The sequence below is a fragment of the Chelonia mydas genome, chromosome 19 (assembly GCF_015237465.2).
Source record: "Chelonia mydas isolate rCheMyd1 chromosome 19, rCheMyd1.pri.v2, whole genome shotgun sequence".
Lineage (NCBI taxonomy): Eukaryota > Metazoa > Chordata > Testudines > Cheloniidae > Chelonia > Chelonia mydas.
Window position 1 is genome coordinate 7,250,575 of NC_051259.2, and position 23,749 is coordinate 7,274,323.

The following is a 23,749-nucleotide window of genomic DNA, read 5'->3' on the forward strand; positions in this document are numbered from 1 at the left end:
CCCCACTTAGGCTAGTGTGGTTGGCTTGCTGGCTAATGAAAGCCAATAGCTACCTCGGCAGGAATTGTCAGTGTAGAAAGTGACTGATTCCATGTGGGAATAAACCTGTTTATGATGCCTGCTCAATGAAGGGAAATTAATGTTTAAACTGTAAAATGGCCTTTTTTCAGCATGGCATTCATTGCTTGGCTGTGGGGGCTGGGCAAGAGAATGTTACATTCTCACTGGAGAGTCATAGGGCCTGTTCTCTCACTTCTTTCCATTTATTCTCCCCTCCCCCCCCCCCCCATTTTGTGATAAACAATTCAGCTTCTCCTGTCCAGAACCAGTTTTCCACTAGCCCCTTCCTCCAGTGGAGAATTCTCAATTAAATGTGAATTGAGAACGTGAATGTTTGAGAGTGGACGATTCTAGAGCATATTTGAGGTTGTTGTGTGTCATCTGGCCTGCAGGGTGGAGCAGTTGATGAGATTATAGTTCCACAGAGTCAATGAACAGGCTCTGACCCCCCTGGGCTTTCGTTTTGTCTGGGTGCAATTGACCCCATGGTTCAGTGGCAGTGATCCTTCTCCTTGGAGGGCAGGGAGGAAGGACACCTGACATTGTTCAAGTTGACAGCCTGCGTGAGAATGTAAATGCCTGGTTGAATCACTCGGAGAAATCTTTCATAATAACAGTGAGGTACTTTAAAAACTGCTATTAAAATTAATCTTAACCACGGCACCTTCCATTCAAGGAGCAAGACTGGGCAGGTCTGGGTGCAGTGAGATCTGGAGTACAAAGGGTCCCTATGTGCGTGTACCTTCCCTGGGACGGACGTTTCAGGTGCTTTTGTCCCATTTACAAACCTTGCCTTTATCTGGGTAGTTTGGGTCCATCAGAGTGCAGTTTCTGTGATCTGTTACTTTTCATGCCTTTCATTGTAGACTGATGAAAAGAGCTCAGATGGACAGATCTAGGCATTGTTGGCACTGGGTTTTTGCTTCCCTCGTAATTATGCTACTCCAGCGTGCAATACTTTTTCGCTAGGGGTTTGCACCAGTGGCTAAAAATCTAGTTTACACGACAAGGCATTAGTCTGTGAGCATGGCTGATGGAAGGTGACGTGATTTGCGCTGTGTGTCAAGTCAGTCGAGTCAAAGCCATGCTGGGTCAGTGGCCTGCACCGCTTTAACCTGCTTTTGTTTGATTCCTGGTCTGCCGTGGGTGGTGGTGTCCATACAGTACTGGGGGAAATGTTTGATTGAGTGGAGGTGTGAACTAAAGGTATTCTGATGACTAATCGGCAAGGGTGGTTAGCCTGCAGCATGACGGGTGGGAGTGTTAAGGAGGGGAAATGACTGGCAGATGATGGCAAGGCCCAAGTTCCACCCTGCTGTGTTGTGTATGGTACCAAGCTGTTCCCATTGCTTTAGTCCTCTTGTGTGCTGGCATCCCAGGGCTCTGAATTCAGAGCTGCACTTTTGAAGCCAGTCACCCTCTACTAGAATGGTCCCAAAGGTCTCGGCCATCTGAGGAATAGCCCAGGGTGGCCATAATTGAGAACAAAAGCCCCTAGACTCACACCAGTTAAAAGTCCGCATGATACTGAGGGGTGTGTGACTTGCCTAACCTAGAGGTGCGAATACATTGTCCAACTGAGAGCTGCATGGGTGATTTCTCAGGAGCCCCAGGACCGCACCTAATATGCACAGAGTGGGGCAGATTTCAGCCACCTTTGTCTCATTGCTTGGCTACCCACATCAAGATGGAGCATCACATGCTGGGCCGTGTAGCTTCTGCAGGCCATGTGTCCGTGATAATGATGCAAGTAGCTCTGAGCGGCTTTACAGAGCTCCATGTGTCACACTTCTGAGCCAAGGCATTGAGAGATGTAGTAGTTAGGTAGCTCTTTGTCCCTGAGTTACTCCCTTTGGATGCTGATGCCATGACTCTGAAATGGCATAGAAAACCAGAGAGGTAGTTTCTAGAGAAAAGGGAAGTTTTGGCCAACTTTCTGCTGATGAATAATAAAATATTATGCACGTGTGCTAGGCAGTGTCTGCGGAGACCAGCCAGCAATGAGCTATTCGAGGTAATGCAACACAAATGTATGAGTGCAGAGCAGAGTGGGTTCTGTGTTCTGATTCAAAATCAGAGTCATGTTGGAAGGAGGAGATGGGACTTTGATACCAAAATGTTATCATGGAATCCTAGAAATGTAAGGTTGGAAGGGATCTCAAGAGGTCCTATAGTCCATTATCCTCACACTGAGACAAGATTAGGTATACCTAGACCACCTCTAACAGAGTCTAAACCATACTCCTGGGGGAATTCTGCACCACTGCATGTGTGCAGAATTCATGTCCGCCGCAGATTTGTTTGCTTCCCCGCAGAAAAATGACTTTCTGACAGGTAAGTTGCAAGAGCAGTCACGCACCACTCCCTAGCTGCGCAGGTACATAGTTTCAGGCAGCTGGTGGAGAGGTAAATCACCGTAGGGCTGGGGACATCCCAGACAGTGGCTCCTACCCTGAGCCAGGATCAGCTGCTAATCCTGGCTGGTCTAGAAGCAGGAGAGGATGGGACTTCCTCTTCCCTCGGAAGGAGTGGCTGGGTCTGTGTCAGTCCCACTCCCAGAAACCTCCCCCAGTTGCATGAAGCTCAGCATCATCCCCTGCTTCCAGCCCTCATTGCTCCTCAGCTGTGCCCCCATCCGCCCAACCCCCGTGCATCCAGATCTCCCATACCCAGACATCACCCCGTACACTGAGAACCCCCCTCGCCCTTCATACCCAAACCCCATCCCATTGAACCTCAACCCCTGCATCTGGAGTCCCCTGTGCCCAGACGCCCTACCTCCGGACCCCTACCCTTGCACCCAGACCACCCCACATTGAGCTCCCTGCACTCAAACCCCCACTCTGATGAGCCCTGCACCATCCAGACCCCCATGCCACTGACCCCAATTAGCTGCACCCAGACCCCCACCCCACCAAGCCCCACTCACCCAGCAACCAGACCCCCCTGCTGAGACTCCCTCGCCCAGGCCCCTCTGCTGACCCCCGACAGCTTTCACTTGGAAGCCCCTGAAGTGTCCCAGTGCCCCTGCACCTGGAAACCCCACAACGAGCCTCTGGGCGTCCAGATCCCCCAACACCGAGGCTCCCCACTGAACTGCCTGCACCCAGATTGTCCCACACAGAATCCTCTTGTCCCACACCTGGATCCCCCCTCACTGATCCCCTCCACACTTGGATCCTGTTTGGTTGAGCCTGCCTGTCCCACACCTGGTGCACCTGGCACAGAGGGGCAGGGCCCCAGGGTGTTTCTGGGGCTGGGGCAGGCCCAGACCTTATGCAGAGTCAGGGTCAGGTGCAGCCTCACCACTGAGTCCATGTCCCCAGGATGGGGAGGCTGCAGGGTGATCTCCCACGTTCATGCACTGCCATGCTGGAGCCTCTGCATTTATTTATTGACAAATAAAACTTGCAGAATTTTACAATATTGTGCGCAGAATTTTTTGATATTTTGGCACAGAATTTTTTATTTTTTGACATAGAATGCCCTTAGGAGTAAACCCATGCTTAACAACCTTCAGGGGCAGAGATTCCACAACCTCCCTCGGTCACCTGTTCCCGTGCTTAACTCTCAGTTAGATGTTTGAAGAAATGAAGAGAAGTGGTGCATTGTGAAGGAAAGTGCTGCAAATGCAAAACCGTTAGTTACAGTCCCAGGTTGGCCCAGAGAGTCATGATTCATGTTATTGCATACGTTGTACCACACAGCATTAAACATCATTAGCATGTATACGGTGCTTTTCCTGTTCCAAGCATTTTAAATATTAGCTAATTAATCTACACTAAATCGTACCTTGGAGGTAACTATCATTAGCCCCACTTTACAGATGGGGAAACTGAGGCAGACGGGGCAAGTGACTTGCCCAAGGCCCACAGAATGAATCTGTGTTGGAGTCAGGATTAGCATTTGTGGGTTCCTAGCCCTCTGTTCCCAGGGAGGCCATTTCTTTCCATGGTATATTCGATGCTGTGTGGTCTCTGTTCTGTGGCAGGCGTACATTGGTTTTTCACTTGCATTGCTCCCAGTTACCCCGGGCGGCTCTGTAGAACTGCTCTGCCATCGACTGGAAGGAGCTCTGGAATGCCCTCTGCTAGGAAGGTCAGTGAGGCTGATCTTTGCCCGCGGTGCGTTGATGCTTTAATTACAGCTGTTTGGACTGGTATGAGAGGTGATGACATGGTCACCTCAGTCGCCTAACCTCCCTTCTCCCTGGCTGCTTTGTCGGGCAGTGGTAGTCCCCCTGTGACGTGGGGATCCCTCCAAGGGGAGGCAGATTGTTCCAGTAAGGACCCTTCAACATTAGGGGCTGCAATGCCCGGTACTGCCTCCCTGGGGAAGGGATTGCGCTGGCTGATACTGGAGGAGCAATATATACGTTTTATAGACACTGAGCAATGCCTAAGGCCCTTAGCCTCAGCCGGCCTCTCTCCTGGTGCTCGAGCATTCTTTCCAATGGGCTGCTGCCCTACTCTGTAGGTGGCCCTCTTGACACCCATAAATCAGCTATGAGAGAGAGAACCCTGTGCTGGGGTCTTGCCTTGACACTGCAGGACCAGGGCATTTGGATTTTGATGCCTCTCTGTCGAGGTGGATGGGTCACTCAGCTCCTCCAGTCTGGACTAGGGGGAGGGCAGCCGTCTCCTGACTCTGGAATAGCTGTAGTAGTGATTATTTTGTCCTGCAAAGATAAACACAGTCCCTTCCTGGTGATGAAAGGACTGTCTTGGTTGTGAGTATTCTCTGGAGCCTGCAGGAGTGGGCTGGCCATGTGGCAATGGCTCCCCTCTCCTGGATGGGGAGTGGTGGTTTTCCCAGCTGCTGAGTGTTGAAGACTGAGCTGAAATCTCTCCCCCTTCCCCCGCCTTAGTAGGTGTGTTGAGACCCTGTTTTGAACATGCCTCTCCTCCTGCAGGAACAGTTGCAGCAGCTGTATTGCATGCCCCTACCCCGATAGGGGTAGGGTCAGCCATGCTTTCCCGACAGTAACCGTGGTAGGGGATTTGCTATAACAGATCAGACCTTGCCTCCTCGAGTCCAGTACCCTGTCCCCCAGTAGCAAGCACTGCCTGATGCTTCAGAGAAAGACCTATCTCCTTAGGTAGAGCGGACAGATGTGCAATGCTCTGCGTGCGTCACAAAATTGTCTAGCCCCTTCCTTTAAATCCACACCTCCTGTTGGCCTTGGTATCCGCCTGCAGCCCAGAATTACGCGAGTGACTATGTTCCAGCATGGAGGGGCAGCGGACTGAGGGACTTCAGAAGGATGCAGTGGCTTTGAGATTTTGCGTGACCCTGGTATGGCTGTGTGGCCCAGGCTGTTTGAATCAGGGGTCACAGCAACTTGTGCTGGGGTGTGAGCCTATGTGCGGCTTTTATTTTTACTCAGGATGGAACTTGAGGCGTCTGTGGAAGACGCTGTTTTACTCTTGTTTGTTTTGGGCAAGGCAATAACTGTTGTGGTTTGTTCTCGTGACGGGGATCCACCCTGCCTTGCCTCCCCAGGTTCCTGCTGCCTTCCCAGTATAATGACCACCTGTCTAAGGGGGGATCACGTCCCCTGAGTTCTGATGTCTCTAGACACAGTTTATCCTATTGTTCTTTTTACTGTGTGTGAGTGTGTGTGTGTGTGTGAGAGAGAGAGAGAAAATATATTTAGGCCTGGTGAAAAGTGCCTGATTGTCAGCCCTAAAGCCTGCAGGTCTGGCTTTAGCCACAGAACTGGTACAATTCCGGGCAGTAGTGGGAGTTGGTTACTTTCACGTTGCCTCACCCAGGTGTCTCAACCCTGATCTGCAGAGATCACCTCGAGGGGGCCAAAGCAGTGTCCACTCTCCAGGACCTGTTCAGTCCGATTGCTGCCAGTTGAGGTGGTTAGTGTGTTCTCTAGAAGCTGGACTGAGACCCACTGACTCACGTCATGTCTGTGTGTTTGGTCTTCATATCAGGTGCCTTCACAGTGGCCATGGTGAACCTGTTTGCCTCCCTTTGCTCAGACAGCAGGTTTAGATTCTGAGGCAGATAGACGTGGCATGACTCATGCTGGGAGTGGAAGGTGCGTTGCCAGTAGGTGATTCAAAAAATCTTTGATCTCTCTTCAGTGGCTGATTTAATAGATAGCTGGCAACCAAAGTGTTTAGAAATGGCTTGTCCTGTTGAGTTTTGTCACAGTGCTACACCACCTAAAAAGGGGTATGTGTGTGTGACTTCTCATCTGGGCCTTTCCTCTTCATCCTACACTTCAGGGTAATGTGGAGATCTTTGATGCCTCAAATCTGCTAGTTTCTGACCATTCTCCTCACAAGCTAGTCACATTTGGTCAGCTCTGTTTAGGCTGCCCTGGAGATACCAAGACAAGCCAACATGATGAAGAAATCACTCCAGCCTCTCTTAAGAGGCGAGCATGAAAAGAATCTCTTTGTTGACTCCTGCAAGTGCTTATAACTCGATTGTTTTGATACCACAGTGATAGGTGCTGTATAAATATCTAAAATGGATAACTCCAGCTTGTGGCTGCAGCAGGAGATTTCAGTTTCCATCCGCAGCCTTCTCAGGAGCACATGGAGTAGAACTTTGAGACCTCTCTTCTCTGTGTGGGATGCAGTTTAAGGAGGCTCATCCCAGTTTTGCCGTAAATGTTGGCACACTGCAAAATCTGAGCAGGCACCAGTGCTGGCCTGAACAGAGGTCAGTGTGAGAACAATGGTGTTAAAAGGAAGAGGGATGGGACCCTGTTAAACCAGTTCCACTTACTGTGGCCAGCATAATTTTTGTCCGCAGGAATCCCAGCGGGTTTCATGAACAGGGCTCTTTGGAAAGAGGCATTAGCCCTGTTGTACCCCCAGTGTTGTGAAAGCTTTGGCGGCCTCCCCTGTTCTGAGGAGGCTTTTGGATCCCCTCTCCAGGGTCATGAGGGTATCTGATTACCCTGGTGAGTGGCGGCATGCACCTGAGTGGGTCTCTACTGCTGCCCAGCTGGGTTCCTGTATGGGGCAGTGTTCCCTGCCAACACAAGTGCAAGCTGCTGTGCCATAGAGCGCAGGCAAGCATGGGCCAGGGACAGGAGTGCAGGATTAGGGGAGGAAATTGCAGCCAAAAAAAATATACTCAATGCAGTAAGCAACTTTCTGGCTGCTGGGGTTAATATAATGCTCCTTGGCAGCCCCAGTAAAATCCCCTCTGTCCATGCATGACTGGTCCTCTGAAGCTTGTCCCTCATTTTTCCTTTGGCACCTGCCGAAAGATGACGTGCTCCATCCCTTAGGTGCAACCCCCTTTTCAAACTCTTTCTCCCAGGTCTGCAAGCTAATCTGCTGTGCGTCTCAATTCTGCTCCAGCTGATTAGTGCCTCTGAATGTGTTGTGAGGCAATAGGGTTGGGATTCACACACCCCACCTCTGAGCTCAGCCGGAGCTGCATACCAGAGCACCTGAGCCACGACTTGCATTCCCAGGCTTTGAGTGCCGAAAGATTTACAAACTGGAGCAGGTGTGTCTGACTGCAGTGAGGTCATCAAACATGGGCTTTCCTGTTGGCTTTGGCGGGTTATAGCGAAGTCCGTCGTAAGCAGCTACCTATGAGAACTTGGGGGGAGGAGGAAGGGTGAAGTGGGTCTTGAGTAAAGACTGGACAAAATTGGATTGGAAATCCGGGGGGATATGGCAAGCGGGTTGCTTATTGGAAGTGAGGGAAGGCTTCACTCTAAGCAGTGCATTGTGGCAAAGGGAATGATGAGTCCCTCAGCAACGAACCATTCTCTAGGAACAAGGCAGCAGCTTAAGTCCCTGAAAGCAGCAGTCAGGATGGCTGACAAATCACTGTACCAACACTGATTTGAGCAACTCGGGTTGCTTAAGAAGAATCGAGTAACTTCCTCAAAAAGCAGCGTGTCTGTTGGGATCGCGTCATTCGTTGCCCACAGCTGTTCGGCTGCAAATTTTAGGGACGCTCTGCTCTCTCCACCCCCCTTTCTGAGTAGAGTTAAACTAGCGAGGCTGAAATGTTATTGAGATGTTCTGTGTCTGTTATACCTGCCAGGGCCTTCAATTTTCAAGTCCCACCTGTCTGAGAGCAAGGTGGGGGGGGAGGGCGGCTTTAAAGGGAGGTGGAGGGAGAGTGGGTTAAAGAGACAAAGCAACAAGTAAAGAATGTGGAAGGAGAATAACACATGGATTGTAAGAGACCTTCAGTAAATCATTACTGCCCTTCTCCGGGCAACTAGGTTCTTCGGAGCTTTCATTTGAAAGGAGCCTCAGAGTTGCTGGGTCCTGCCGGAGGTTAAACCATTGAACCTAGTGCTGTAATAAATTACCTTGTGACTACAATGTGGTGCCGGTTTAACCTGAACTGGGCAATTCCCCTTACAGCCATTTAGGGCCCTGTTAGCAAAGCAGGTGCTGGCGCAAGGGTTGCTGGGGATGTTGTCATGTGGAGAATTGAGGAAGCTGGATAAAACAGGCCTCTGTTCCAGGAGGAAGATGAATCCCCATGTAGATGTATTCTGTGAATGCCAGGCTTGGGGTGGGGTGGGGGAGGTGTACAGGGCGATGGTGCCCAGCTCTGTGGGGGAAGATTAGTGATTGGCCTGGCTTTGTTTTCCATCAGTCAAATGTCTTTGACAGAGGATGATTACAGGGAATTGCTTGTGCCTGGTCCGTTGCAAATGGTCCAATACTGAGTCCAGTGATTTTCTGAAATAAAGCTTAGACTTTCTTTTTCTGTCTGTCTCTTTCTTTCTAGCATCCTGGTTAATATTCCCCAGGAAACACACGTGAAAGCAGCACCTGGGGTACGCTTCAGTGTAGGGGTTAACAAAGCCTTTTCTGCAGCCGGTTCTCCCCTCAGGATTGCTTGTAAATGGCGCATTGGGGCGAGGGGTGTGTCTGCCTGCGCTGGGCATTACCTGGGCAGTGTTTCTTGGCTGCCCCAGTGGACACTGGTGCACAAGTTTTGTGCTTTTCCTGGACATGCTCGATGGGGACCTGTCTCCTTTCATTTAATATGAGATCAACCCCTCTGCTCGGTCTGTCTGCTCTGCCTCTAAACATTTCTAACTGCCTCTCAGGCTCCTCTCCACAGCGCACTTTGTTTGCTTCATTTGGCACGGGGCTGCCTCCTGAAGTTCTGCAGCGGGGAGCGGATCCTGTCATATGCCAGCTGAGCTTTCCAAGGCTGGTGAGGCAATCGCTGGCTGCCGGTCAGGGCGGGGTGCTCGGTAAAGAGAGGCAGCGGTTGGTGTAATGATAGTGTACGTTGCACACCTTGGGGTGGAGGAAGGAGACTTGCTGGGAGCGGAACAGGGTGGGGGTGGCAGCGGGAGCTGTAATTACCAGGACTGGTTACAGCCTATCCTGCTGAGTTTGGCACTTGTGAAGAGCCCTCTTGAAGGTGTCTTGGGCTGAGAGCCTTAGAAAAGCTATGCTGTACAGTGACCTAAACGTGAGGCATTGTGAGACGCGCAGGCTGGCCAGAGAAAACCAGCTTCTTTCCTACCAGCGACAGGTTGTTCGTGCCTTTCCCACCTGCAGCAAAATTGCACCAGCCACTGCTGCTTTTGTCCTGTGTGATTATTCAGCGGGGAGATGGTGCGGGGTGCATCAGCTGCCCGGTTCCTGGGCTGTCAGTGGGATCTGGAGGGTGTGGTGAGAGGCAGAGCAGACTCTTCCCTGCTGCAGAGGGAATATCGGCTTCCTCAGTGATTGCCACCTGCTTCTACTGTTGCAGAGCCCATGGGCCTGTGTGTCAGCAGCATTTTCACTCCATAACATACTCCAGCCTAAAGGCCTCAGGGTAGCTTTCTCTGGACCCCACTCGGTCACTTCCCATTCAGCAAGAAGGGGGGTCACCAGTGCAGCAGTACCAGGCTTTCATTCTCTGCAGGGAGCTGAGCGCACTCTGCATGGCCAGCAGTTCAGGGAGCATGAGACTTTTTTGGTAAACTGCTGTCCTCAACGTGGCAGCACATAGCGTAGGAGATGCATGTGGTCTGAGCGAGGCATTAAGAGTCAGGATGCCTCGGTTCTAGTCGGAGTTCTGTCACTGTGTGGCCTTGAGAGCCTCGGTTTCCCCATCTGTAAAGTGGGCCTAAAACTTCGCTACCTCTCAGAGCAAGGCAGCTGTTTGGATTGAGAAGTGCTAAATAGTAATACCGCCTTATTACTTATTGCAAGTGCCAGGTTACTGAGACATCCGAGCTGTTCTTTTTGGGGTGGGGGGGAATAGTTCTGGGGAACACACAGTCCACGTGTTCTCCATTGTCTCTGGAACTAGAGCTGCTGATGCTAGAAGGTTTGGCTTTTCTAATGTAGGGGTTATGAGACCTCTTGTGGGAATTCTTCCTGGTTTGCACCTGCTGAAGGTGGGTTGGGGGGAGCTCCTTGGGAGCAGTCATTGTTCAGTACTGTACCTCTCCTATAAACAATGCACATTGTGGTGGGTGTTTGGGCAGAGCTAACTTGTGTCTCTGTCCTGATGGGATCATGTCAACTCCAGCCCACATGGTGCACATTTGGCTCTGGAATAGGGAGGATACAGAGCAACATTTGCGCTAGCCCTCAGATTTGTTTCCCTTCATCTCTCTCCTTCTGAATCATTCTACCTGCAAAAACATTATCCTTTGATCTTGGGGAGCTGGGCTTGCTGAGTTCACTGGGTTTTTTAGGAACTGACCCTGAGCTCTCTTTGGTTCCAGATGATTGTCTCTGGGCATTGCTGAAAGACTGCTGCTCTGACTCCTAGAGTTGTCCATGCTTGTCTGGTGGGCTGGGATTGTTGCCAGCATTCAGAGCCGTTCTAAAGGCTGAACCCATAAAGAGAGAAACCCCTAAAGAGAAAGACCTAGGGAGACTGTTCTCTCCATCAGGCACCCATTGAGCACTTGCTGAGCAGGGCAAATGTTTGTGTTAATCAACTGGGAACTTCCACTCCACTTTAATAAAAGTTTGTTGTTTTTTGTATGTGAATTCCTTCCAGCCTTTGGATTCCTGGCATAGGTTACATCTTCCTGCAGACTTACAAGGCACTCTGCAAAATGTGAAGTTAGGCCTGTTCCCTGTACCAAAGAAGTTTCAGTCTAAGCTTAATTGGCCACTAGCTAACTATAGGTTTCAGAGTAGCAGCCGTGTTAGTCTGTATCCGTAAAAAGAAAAGGAGGACTTGTGGCACCTTAGAGACTAACGAAGTGCCACAAGTCCTCCTTTTCTTTTAGCTAACTATAGGTAGGAAGGGTATGGAGAGAGGAGCAAGGAGAAAAGGACTTCTGGGCAGAAGGGTTTTAAGATGGATTTGAAGGAGAAAGGGGGAATGTTTGGCAGATGATAAGTGAGCGGCTGTTCCAAGCATAAGGGCTAGAAGGTGTGAAGCCGAGAATGGTAGAAGGAGAGACTGAGGAAGCAGATGGGAGGAAACTAGTGCAGAGATGCAGGTAGACACAGAACTGTGGTGGGCTCTGACGTTGGGGATGGAGAGCTTGGATCTGTGGACACAAGCTGCGGGGACATGAGTGAGTTGGCAGCACGTGCAGGGGATGTGGGTTTTGGGGTGAGGCTGGCTTCTGTTTTTTTCTGTGTCCTAATGAGCGAGGATTTTATATGGATTTTATACAGTCCCTTGAGTTCATATCTGCCCTGTAATTTCCTCTACTTGTCAGAGACCCTGATCAGCTCATTCTGGGCTGTGTCACTTAGGAGGCATAATTAATTTTTTCTGTGTATGAAATGTAGCTGTTTTTCCATTTCCTAGTTGATTCTGTTTCCCTCCAATGAACTTAGAATGCCCTGCTAGAGACCTTCAGGGTCTGGCCATGCCTACAAGGGGGCTTTCTTATACACCTCTCTGCTCCTCCACTTTCTGGGGCAGCTTGGCACCTGTGAAATATACCTTGTGGAGCTTTATTCCCGTTGGCACTTCCTGCCCCTCTGACACTGCAAGCAGAGTTCAGGGTCACTGGAATGTATCAATGTGCTGCATTGCACAATGGAGAGAGATGCTGGCGCTTAAAGTGAACAGCAGGGGACCTCTGGGTTGTGCCAACTCTGCCACTGACTGGCTGTATGATCTTGAGCAAGTCACAGCACCTGTCTCTGCCTCAGTTTCCCCATCTACAAAATGGGTCGAATGTCCACCTGCGAGGGTTATGTCGCATGTGTCAGCAATGTTGGTAAAGCATGCTGGGCCCGTTGGGTGAGCACCTTCCTGCATCGATTCCCCCTTCCACTGCCTTTGCTTCTCACCTCGCGTCTCTACCGCTTTCCTCCTGTTTGTCTGGAGTTCTCTCATTAGTGAACCTAAGGGGCTAGATGGTAAGTTTAGTGGCATATTGAATGACTCTCTAATGAATATTTAAGAAGTTCTCGTCCTGGCTTGTTCCTTTGCTGCCTGTGTGTCTGTGACAGGAGTGAGACCAGGGAAGACGAAATGAGGAAATACTAGCCGTGGCCCTGCTCCATCTCCTGTGGGCTGATGATTTGTGGCCCGCTTTGGCTGTGGTACGGTGTGTTTGTGGGGTTAGCGGACTGGAGTTCCATGGGCTGTCTGTTAGCAGCACAATCCGCTCTGCCTTGGCAGGGCCTGAGTGTGGCTGCGACCAAACGGTCTCGTTCCCAAATTCTTCGCACACAGCAAAGTGCAAAGGCCTGTGGGGCAGGACGGGTTTATACTGGCGGTCACTGCACTGGGGTCAAGAGCAGAGCCTGAGAGAGCCTCTCTGTTCTGAGCTACTTCTCTCTCCATCCCTCTGTCTCTTCCCTCCTCCCCAGGGCTGGGTTTGCCCTATTCTTCCCTACCCCGTCCCCCTCCCCATCTGAGCTTCTACTAACCTCTCCCAAACTCAGCATGCCTCCCTTCCCCGCTGCCTAGAGTCTGAACCAGGTGCAAGTGAGAAGAGGGAGTTTTTTCCTTCAGCCACAGACCTGAAAGGGGTTTTTTACAAAGGAAGGGAAGTGATATCAGTATTGCTTGCCCCCTTTCATAGAGGGCAAATGCAGAAGCCCAGACAGGGAAGTGACTTGCGCAGGGTCCGTGACAGAGCTGGGACTAGAATCCAGATTTCCTGAGTCCCAGTCCAGGTCTGTTCACAGGCTCATGCTCCCCCCTCCGCCCCAGAGGCGAGTCTCCTTTTCTTTCACTTCCCCACCCTCCTTCTCAAGCTGGTTCTGCTGCTTCCTCCTCCGTCTGCAAGACCCGCAGGCCAGGTCGGTGTCAGAATCTTGTGCCAGTGCAGTTAGTGAAATGATTTTTTTTTTTATATACAGCGTTTCTGTACCAGCCAAAGCCTTAATGTAGACACAATTTATACTGGCATAAAAGTGCTTTGGCTGCTGTAGCTTGCTTCATTCAGGGAATCGGTAGAAGCTAAACCATCGGTAGCATGCTTTTACCAGTACAGGTGGTACCTACACTAGGAGGATTTGTCGGGATAGCTATATTGGTACAACCTTTTTCCGCTCCTCTCCCCTCCACCCCTTCCAGCCTCAGATGCGACACTGGGGCCGTATAGCTATGCTGGTGCAGCTATACCAACAAATCTTCTCTAGTGTAGTCTAGGACCTGGTCCACACTTGGATCTATGTTGGTTAGGGGCGTGATTTATTTTACTGCCACAGCTAGGTCAGTAGAAACCCTGGTGTAGACGCTATTATGCCATTATAACTGTGCTTACACCAGTTAGAGGAACCAACATAATTGATCAGCTGTACCAGTATAAACCCCTTCACGCCGGCACAGCGGTGTTCGTGCTAGAAGGTTTTGCGGGTCCAACTATACCACTATGACTATACCCTCCTCATGTAGACAAGGCTCAGGCTTCCCTTGCTGCTCTGGGGGTTGCGTATCTCTGCCCTAGGTTCAGAGGAAGCCCTCTGCAGCATGCTTACTCTGAGCCTTTCCCCAGGAGCTGTGTCACTCTGGTGACAATGTCATTGGTGCTAAGTCAGGGAAGTGACTAATGGGTTAAATCCATCCTTGCTCCCGTATCCCGACCCTTAAAAGTAACTTTGGTGGGGCTCTGGAGATCCATAGCACCGAGGCTGCTTCCAAGTGTCGCCTGTTGAGCAAGGTCAGTGGATTCAAGATAGTTGTGATCACTCAGGGGATTATTGCAGGTGGCTCCGTTGGAGCCAATATCAGCGGGTTGGGATATTTCATCCTCACCGGCTGTTTTAGATGCTTTTGATTCTTGCTGCGGAGGGCAGTTGTCGGGCTGGGAGATCTTGGGATTCCGCAGGCGGGCAGACAGCTGGATGTACAGTAGCTATTCCAGAAGTCTACAGGCTCCCTTCTCATTTCTTCTCATCTCTCCCCTTCCAGCCTCTCAGACGGTTACACATGGGACGCTGAGCAGGCCATGATATCCTCTGCGCGGAATCGGCCGCAGCTTTCCAAGGGCAGCTGGAGCAATCTCTCCCAGCCCTGGAATTTCAGTCGCTCCCTTGGAGTTTGTGCTTATGAATGGGATCTGGCAGGCTTCAGGCATGCTCCGTTAACCCTTTCTGGACCAGATGGGCGCAAACAACCTTTCACTCAGACGGGAAGGCACAAACACAGCTCACGGAAAGTGACTTAAATGCTCCGGATGAGTTGTTTGAACCGTCTCAGAGAACTGGGGTGTCCCGGCATGGCTGGGAAGTGTGAGGGCAGAGTAAGGAGTGGGGAAGAGTCCAGCACTGTCCTCTTGCACCCCCATAAAGGATTGGGGAGGGAAGAAGTTCAGTTCCCATCCCTTTCCCCCTACTCATGTATCCTCATAGCTGAGCTGTCTCCTAGCACCCCACCCCTCCCTGTGGCCATGGAAGTCCTGTTCCTACTCGTGCTGTTTCAAGCTGTTTTTGGACACGGTTTTGCCCGAGCACGGTTGTGACGCGCTTTGAGTTTGCACTCGGCGCTAACTTATTCACTCACCCTGCTGGAGCCGCTGCGTGACTTCAGCTAGGTCAACTGCTCCCTCTGTGCATGGGCCTCCTGAGCAGAACTGGGGGAGGTACGGGGGTGTGTGTGTGTGTGTCTCCCACCAGCTGGTCAGACCCAGTGGTGGGAGCTCTCGTGTGGAACAGCCGTGGCCATCCTCCGCCCCGTCATGTTGACTAACCCTGCTCAGTAAGACCAGCAGAAGGTGTGAGATCGAGAGCTGAGGGAGCCTCATGGAGAATGCCTGATCAGCAGCTCCCTCCTGTTCATAAGAAGGGAGCTCCAGTTTGAGCATATCTGCTGGCTGCAGCCATATGGCCCAGGGCGATGGGCGTCTCCTACACAAACCTCTCCCAGAGGGTGTGGGGCTTTATGGGTTAACACCAACACCTTGAATTGCACCTGGAAGCTTATGGGTAGCGCAGAGTCTAATAACTAGCCTAAGTTGCATGCATGTAATTATGCAGAGTTGTCATAGCTGTGTCAGTCCCAGGATGTTAGAGAGAAAAAGTGGGTGAGGTAATATCTTTTATTGGACCAAGCTTGTCTCTCTCTCCAACAGAAGTTGGTCCAATAAAATATATTACGAGAGCCCTGCAAATCTGTGGAAATCCGCTGGATAGCTGCGGACCATGTTTTGCGGATTGCAGATTGGATGCGGATACAAATTTTGTATCCGCACAGGGGTCTAGATGTTACCTCCCCCACCTTGTCTCTCTTGTAAACGGCAGTCGCACTCCCTGAATTGGGTGCTGGTTTAAGTTCTGCCAACTTTGTCTCCTCCAATGTGGTCTTCGTCCCGTCCAGACTAAGTCACAACCATCTAGCTCTCTTCCGAGCCCCAAGTTCCTGCAGACAGCAGTTGTGCATTTCATTGCTCCATCTGGAGTGAGGGAGCAAATGCTGAACGAGAGGGGTAATGACACGGATCTATGGGTTTTAGCTAGCAGGGTTCCCTCTGGTCTTTGTGAAAATGGGCTTAGAACTCTTCAGGAGATGAAGATGCGAGACCTGAACCCAAGTGGTGGATGGAAACCTGCCATCTGGCCTCTCGGCGTCACCTGTTTGGAACTGCGCAAGTCTGGGTGCTGCTTGCACTGGGCTCGTTCCTTGCTTTAGGTCTCCTAGGCGATATTTTGCCTTCCCCCTCCCCGACCTGTTGGAGCCTGAGGACCCGGGCTGAGCAGGAGCACTCTCACCAGCTGCTCTGCAAGTCACTGACCTATTTTCCTGTTACAGTCGAGTGTTTGTGAGCAGGGAGAGGAGGGGAAAGTGAAGCCACGCTGGAACGTTTAGAGTTACTTTTTATCATTCCGCGGGGCACAACGTTAAAGTGTTCAACAGGGCCCAGGAGAAAAGCGGGCTGAGGGCACCAGTCACTGTGGTAGCCTCGTCCTGGTTCGGGTCATCAATAAAAGCAAAGAACTCAGCCAAGTTTCTTTCTCCCTCTAGGTCAATAATTGTCGTTGTAGGTAACTAGCCCTCTGCTTCCCTCATTTGCTACCACATCTGGTTGTGTTCTAATCTCTCTTGGTCGGGAGGCGGGGACAGAATGGAAATGAATAAAACGGGATATTCCCCTGTTGGTTCTGGAGAGCTTTGGGCGCTTACTGGATTTAAGTCGCAGCTTCCGCATGTAGCCTGCTGGTGGCATTGGGATAATAGGTTGGATGGCATCCCAAACCTCCGGGGAGCGGCGTTTTTTTGAGGGGTGGTGTTGAGGTTTAGATCCAATCTGCATATGGAAATGAGGGCATCTGAGCAGGGTCTGAGGAATCCTGGGAGACTGTGCGCCTCCTGTCTTGTCTCTTTTTTTCCCCCTGCCCACCAGCCCGTCTGTGCTGTCACATCTCAGTTTCCTTCTTTATTGTAATGAAGCAAGTTTGTTAGTAAGAAGCAGCCTTGCCGAGGAAAATTCCATTGTTCTATTTTTAGTGGTAACTTGGCTTCTTGAAATAACTTATTTTTCCTCCTTCCTCTGCCTAGAGGCAATGGAGGAATGTTGCCGGGAGCTGAGGGCCTCCTGGAGGGAGAATGGGAGGAGGGTGTCACTGAAGGTTAGGGGGACAGGGCCGAGGCTGCTGTATTTCAGTAGTTATGACTGTATCCGAGTATTGTGTGCCTTAGGCACCTCTGCTGGCTTTGTTCAATGCTTTTGTGGTATAAATTCACTATGTCCTGGTGGAAAGGGGGGTAAATTACGTGTCACTGGCTGCATGGAGCCTGGAGCAGTTGCTCTATTCCCTGTTCCACATGGCCACTCGCGAGCGCTCAGGTCTGCTTTCTCTCATGAACATGAATTAATTCCGTCCCTTACCGCTGCAGATCAATAAATCAATCCCTGTGTGAGGGCAGCTTCCCTCACTGTGCAGCAGATCTTAAAATCTGTGTCGCCCTGATCCTGGGCTGTGGTTTCTGTGAGCCTCCCTCAGTCTTTGGACTAAAAGTAACATTTTTGGGGGAAGAGGGTGGGGTTCAGTTTGCTTCTTCCCAGTTCAAAGGAGGCGTAGAGGGAGTGGTACAGACAAGTTGTCTGACCTGCACATGCAGGAGCATCAGAATTGCAATACAGGGCCACACCAATGGCTTGTCTAATCCCATCTCCAGCACTGGCCAGTACCAGAAGCTAGAGGAAGGCATGTAAACCCCACAAGGGACAACTTTGCATTAACTTGTACATTAGGGGATGTCAAAGGCTGCATTCGTAGCTTGTGCCAAGAGAGGATGGATTACTCCAGCTTTTGAGTGGGAGATGCAAGTCAAGGAGGGGCCTGTGCATTTGCAGTTGGGAATCATTGTCCAAATGTGACAGTATCTTGTCTGCATCCCTGCCTGGACTCTGTTTTGTTCTGGGTCCGTACAGTGCCTAGCGCAACGGGGTCCGTGTCCGTGACTCCTATGGTTCTACTGCTGTGCAAGTAATAATCTGTGTCCAGAGGTCAGAGGGCTGCTCCTTTACCTTTCACACAAATAATGCAAACCGAAACATCACAAGCCTGTGCTGTTATCAAGTTTAGTGTTGAAAACAGTAAGCCAAGCTGCCAGGCCAGCCTCCTGCTGAAAGCACGTGCTCCTCTGAAGCCTGGGAGACTGCTAAGACTGGGACAGTTTGGAAGGATAACGAATTAATGTGAAGCATTTACAGGGCTGGTGGCTGAGCCATGTTTCTGGGGGTCAGAGGTTCAGGGCTGGCCTCTGCCTACCAGGCCGGTGTGAGCTGCAGAAACTCTCACAAAGAACCCGTTGTTAGAGAATCTGTAGAAACATTTCCTAAGCTAGCTGTGAAGACTGGAGATGTTATGGTTTTGCCTCCCCCTCCCCCCCTTCTGCTTTCCAGTCCCAGAGGGAGATGGGCCTTCCTCTCCATGTTGCAAACTTGCTTTCCCTTGAGCAGACCAGGGGCACAAGGTGTAATTCAACCCCTCCATCTGCTCCCTATGACATTCCTGCCTGCACCCCAGACAATGGTGGGGGGAAGGATCATTGTTGTAGAACAAATGGACTGTTAACATAACACCTGCTTTTGTCACTGTGGTTTTTAGAGGCGCTGGAGCAATTTTGGCTCATCCGTTCCTGGACAAACAGCTGTTGTGGGGTGAAAGTGGCAACTGGCCTCCGGGATTTGTTCCATTTCAAATGAAACTGATATGGTCTGCATGTGTCTGTCTCTCCCTAGGCTGCTTGGGAGCCTGTGGTGATCCCAGCTGGGTTGTGGATTGAGGAGGGCGGGCAGGAGGGAGGCGAGTTGATCCCATCCCTGTTGGAGCTGTGGCTGCCAGAAGGACAGGGACCAACTTCCACTACGAATTCCTCTATTCTACTATGCTGATGCTTTGTCACTGCCTTTTCCTCTGTTGGTAAAATTTGTACCAGAGGGAAATGATTTTACTCCAGTGCCAACCTGAATAACTCAGTGCATTATGCTCACTGTTCAGAGTGAAATATACCACACAGGTTCTTTTAAGGGGGAGGAAGCATCCCGACCTGCTCTGTGGTTAGATCCCACAATGCCCTGTCCTGTCTGCTATGAATAGCCCCTTCCCTACGTGCTGTGCTGACCTGCCTACTGATTTGTGTTGCAGAGAGACACGTGGGGTTGCTGCCCTGGGTTTGTGAGTCACTGGGGCTGATGCTTTCAGGGTGTACCCCCTGGGTTAATGCTAACTTGCCAGACCCTTTTCACCCAGACTAGCCCTGCAATCTTTTTGGCTTCTGTTATAAACTGGGATGGAGCAGTCATGCTTGTGGGGCCTGCTGGGGGGGCTGCAGATCTGGGGTGTATGGAGTTTCATCGTTCTAAGGCCAGGAGGGACCATTGGGATCATCTCGTCTGACCCCCTGTACAGCACAGGCCAAAGAACATTCCCAAATTAATTCCTAGGGCAGAGCTTTTAGAAAATCATCCAGGCTTGCTTTAAAAATTGTCAGTGATGGAGAATCCACCATGACCCTTGGTAAATTGTTCCAATGGTTCATTACTCTTAGTGTTAAAAATTTATGCCTTATTTCCAGTCTGAATTAGTCTAGTTTCAACTTCCAGCCATTGGATCGTGCTAGACCTTCCTCTGCTAGGTAGAAGAGCCCATTATTAAATATTTGTTCGTCAGGCAAGTATTTATAGACTGTGATCAAGTCACCCCTGAACCTTCTCTTTGTTGAGCTAAATAGATTGAGGTCCTGGAGTCTCTCACTTTGAGGAGAGCCCTCTGCGACTGTGGGCAGCTTCTGAATATCTGTCTATCTACAGCAGGGGTGAGCAAACTTTTTGATCCTAGGGCCACATCAGGTACAGAAATTGTATGGAAGGCTGGGGGAGGCTATGCCTCCCCAAACAGCAAGGCGTGGCCTGGCCCCTGCCCCCATTCCAGCCCCCCAGAACTCCCACCTCCATCCAAACCCCCCCCCAGCTCCCCACCCCTGACTGCCCCCTGGGACTCCTGTATCCTATCCAAACACCCCTGCTCTCTGCCCCCTGACCATCCACCGGGGACAGGTATCCCATCTAATCTCACCCCCTGACTACCCCCGGGACCCCCGCCCCATCCAATCTCCCCTGCTCCCCTCCCCAGACTGCCCCCCTGGAGTCCCCCCGGCCCCTTATCCAACCCTCCCTGCTCTCCCTGCCCCATGTTACCTGTGGGGTGGGAGAAAAGGGGGGCTCAGTCCTTTCCCTATGTGTTTGGCTTCTCTCCCTGGCAGTCGGGCAGGGTTCACTCCCTGTCTGGGCTTCGCTGCTGGGGACAGGGGCCAAGCATGCTGGAGGTGGAGGGGGACCCGGGTTTGCTCTGCCCCTGTCCCTGGCAGCAGGGCCCAGGCCCCTTGACCGCCGCTCCTCACCTCTCCCCCCCCCCCCCCCCCCGAACTCCCCCTGACCGCACCACCCTGGTGCACCAGGTCTGGTGGCGCTGTAGCCATGCCGTCCAGCCGGAGCTGCAGCCACGATGCCCTGGTGCTGGGGGAACCGTGACTGCGAAGGAGGGAGGCGGGGAGGGGCCAGGAGTAGCCTCCGCCCCGCTCACCACGCGGTGGGGGAGTTGGGCTGGCTCCTCTGCAAGCCTGTCCTGACCCCGCTCCCTGGCAGGGGAGCTCGGGGGGCCAGAGGGGAGGGTCCTGCGAGCCGAATGTGGCCCGCAGGCCATAGTTTGCCCCCTCTGATCTACAGTGTTTGTTCGTGTGCCCATCTCTCGTGGTATCCACACGTCATGCGCGTTGCTAAAGAATAACAGCGGTTCAGGCGGAAAGGAATGTCCCTGCTCTGCTGTCCCTGCTGCTTCGAGTCATTCTCGCGGGTTTGTCTTCAGGAGCAACGCTATCCGTGCCTGTCAGGAGCTGTCTCTTGTATGGCACCCTAGAGGGGGCAGCTCTACAGGTTCATCCTGTCCTCTAGCGACGGGGCAGCTTGGAGGCATGCTGCGGCCTGGGGCCGGCCACTGAGTGTGTGCGTTGTTCTCTGACGCAGTTGTTCAGGTGTCTCCTGCTTTGCGTGGCTTGAGGAAAGATGGGAGAGGGGTCATCGATGGCTGTAATCTCAGAGAAGGGTTTTGTGGTTGATAAAACTAGAATCGCCAGAACGGGACCTCTCAACAGCTGTTTGCGCCGTTATTTAATCTGACAAAATCCTTTGGAAAGGAATTAGGAGGAAATATGAAGCAAGCGACAAACCAGCATCCAGTGCCTTGGACACCACTCATTTCAGTGTGTAAAAATAGTCTGTTACTGTACAGTGATCCACGAACCTTCAGCACCAGCGGCTATGAACGAGGAGGTGAGGCACTGACAGCATCAACTGCCAGAGCAAAGCTCAGTCCATCCAGGTCCTGAAATGCTGGTTATTGTGTAATTCTGCAGAGGTACTTGGTATTTACAGCCTGAGTAAGCAGGCAAGGTCCCTGCCCTGAAGAGTTTACAGACTAACTCAGAGACTTTCTGGAAGGAGCAGGAGATAGGGAGGAGTGGGAGCCTATTCTGAGTGCCAGGGCTGCATGCAGGAAGGTGTAAGGCTGAGTAGGAGAAGGGGAGATGAGGGGACCAGTAAGGAGTGGGAGAAGTTATGGTGCATAGGATGGATTTTTTGATTCCACCTCATTCCTTCTGCCCCGCGCTTCAGGGCTCTTCAGCAAACGATCGCGTGTTTGTTCTCTCCATCTCTCTCGGGGTGGGTTTCATTTGATTGTTTTGCATTTGGTTGAGTTTATATTTGATCACATTTCTCCTGTTCAGTTCCACTCTGGCCTCTGTTCTGCTGAAGGCGTCGAGTTACGAAAGGGGAACGTGCGGCACGCTCCAGAGCTTACCCTCAGTCGCATTCCACTCAGATCACTCCAGGCTATTATTTGTTGCCAAAATTCTTCGAAAACAAGTAAATCTCCTTTTTGATTTTGTAACTCTTTCGCCATCCATGCACGAGGGAGCATCTCCCTGAAGCATATGGTTAGCGATGCGGCCTTATCGGATTTCCATCCACAAGGCACAAGACAGGAGAAGATAAGCAACTGGCAAGCTTTTAGTGTGCTTCTTTATTACAATACTTTGCCCCTTTGATGACACGCTTCACATCCAACTCTTTCTTAGCACTTTATAAACATTTGTCATTCTTACTCCCTGTTAGCCAGGGGTCCTTATTGCCATTTTATTGAATCACTGAGAACCAAAGTGACTTTCCCATGGTTTTCCCAGTGACTGCAAGACCAATGGTTGCAACAGAACCCAGGAGCCCTGTATTCTGACTAATAAGTGCATTCCCTCCCTCCTCCTCCTCCTCTTTGACATTGCACCCATGAATTTTGCTTTCCTTTTTACAGATACATACAGACATAAAAAAATAAAATAAAGAAACTTCTCCCCAGTCCACTTATCAGTCAGCTGTGCTCTTGTGTGCAATATCTCCAATACAAATGGTCCTTGAAATCCAATGCCTGTGTGTGGGAGGGGGAGAGAGAGAGGTGGATGGGGTAGAGCCAGCCAGTTACATGCAGAAGGTTGGTCTGTAGTTTCGTGGCTAATTTGCACAAAGGGGGCTGGCTTAGTCTGGGGAGGTTTTAATGCACTTCATCAAATAAGAAACCACAAAGGGCCCTAATGCAGTGAGGCTCTTCGGTGACATCACTACGGAAGGGTGGTCAAAGTACAATTCTTGGGTGAGTGACTGGCTGTGGATGCGGAGCAGAGAAGAGGAGGATCCGAGACAAATCAGGGTCTCTGCTTTCTCAGCATTGTGGCGCTATGGTCACAACTCCTCACGGCTGAAGCGGGGCAGGCTCGGCAGGGCAATGAATGCGGAGAAGTACAGGAAGTTCCTGGATGGGCTCAACAACCTGAAAGGTATTTGTAGACCTCCCTGCTGGGCATGCAGAAGGGGAGAGGCAGCTGCACCAGCACCCACTGAGTGTCTGACTGTCTCGTCCTTTAACTTGCAGGGCTAGGGGGTGTTCGCAACCGGTGTTCTTGGGGCTGAATAGAAGACAAACAGTTAATGAACAGGATTGTAGGAGGGGGAGCAGAGCGTAAGGAGTTCTGCTCTAGTGTATTCCCTGGGTCCCTGGCCGTGTCGGGCCACCTGCTCTCTGTCATGCATTGGGGAAAGCCAGTCCTCCTGGGAGACCAGGGACTTTCTGGCTTCTGTTTAAGGCAGCTGTGCATTCTCTTACCATAGGAAGCAAGCAAAGGCCTTACTGTGCATCAGCCTATGACCCTGTCTTATTTCTTGCGTCTGTCTCTTGTATTGATTCTTAGTTAGCAGTCGATGCATCTGATGAAGTGGGTTTTAGCCCACGAAAGCTTATACCCAGATGCATTTGTTAGTCTCTAAGGTGCCACAAGGACTCCTCGTTGTTTTCGTTAGCAGTGCGTCAGAGTTGAAACATGGAGCTCTCCAGTGGCTGAGACAAGCGGAGGCTGCGTTAGAAATAACAGCCACACACACACACACAAAAGCTCTATTATTGTAACTCTTTGACGAGTTGGATGTGGAGTGCAGACCGAAGGGAGTTAGTGGGGAGAGGTTCCACAGAGTCCCCTGCCGCACTCAGGGTGGTTTGTACAACTTAAATGAAGCGAGCTCTCTCCCCCCCGTGGCTTTGTGTCTTCTGCTGGTGTGTTAACACATCTTTGAGGATGTGTTAACCAGGCGCCTCTATGTGTGTGACTGCATCTTGGTGTGGTTAGGGGATGTGTCAAGCTCTGCTCTGAATCAGAGCATGGCGGGCAAAGGGAGGAAACAGGCGCCTTGGATTTGCAATTTAGCACCCACTCTAGTTCCTTTCGCTTCCTATCTGGACTGGTACGTCCCCCG

The 23,749-nt window shown here is 51.2% G+C and overlaps 1 protein-coding gene across 24 annotated transcripts in view; it reads left to right on the plus strand.

The window, feature by feature from the left end:
- The window catches only part of MACF1 (microtubule actin crosslinking factor 1), a 252,980-nt gene that overhangs the window by 18,706 nt on the left and 210,525 nt on the right, over window positions 1–23,749 (plus strand). The window contains exon 1 of one of the 24 annotated variants that reach the window (XM_043531980.1): window positions 22,494–22,779. The exons of the other annotated variants lie outside the window; for them this stretch is intronic. Coding sequence (XP_043387915.1) covers window positions 22,614–22,779 — 166 coding nt within the window. The 5' untranslated portion in view covers window positions 22,494–22,613. Of the gene's footprint in view, window positions 1–22,493; window positions 22,780–23,749 lie in introns of those variants that run through there. 24 annotated transcript variants of the gene reach the window in all.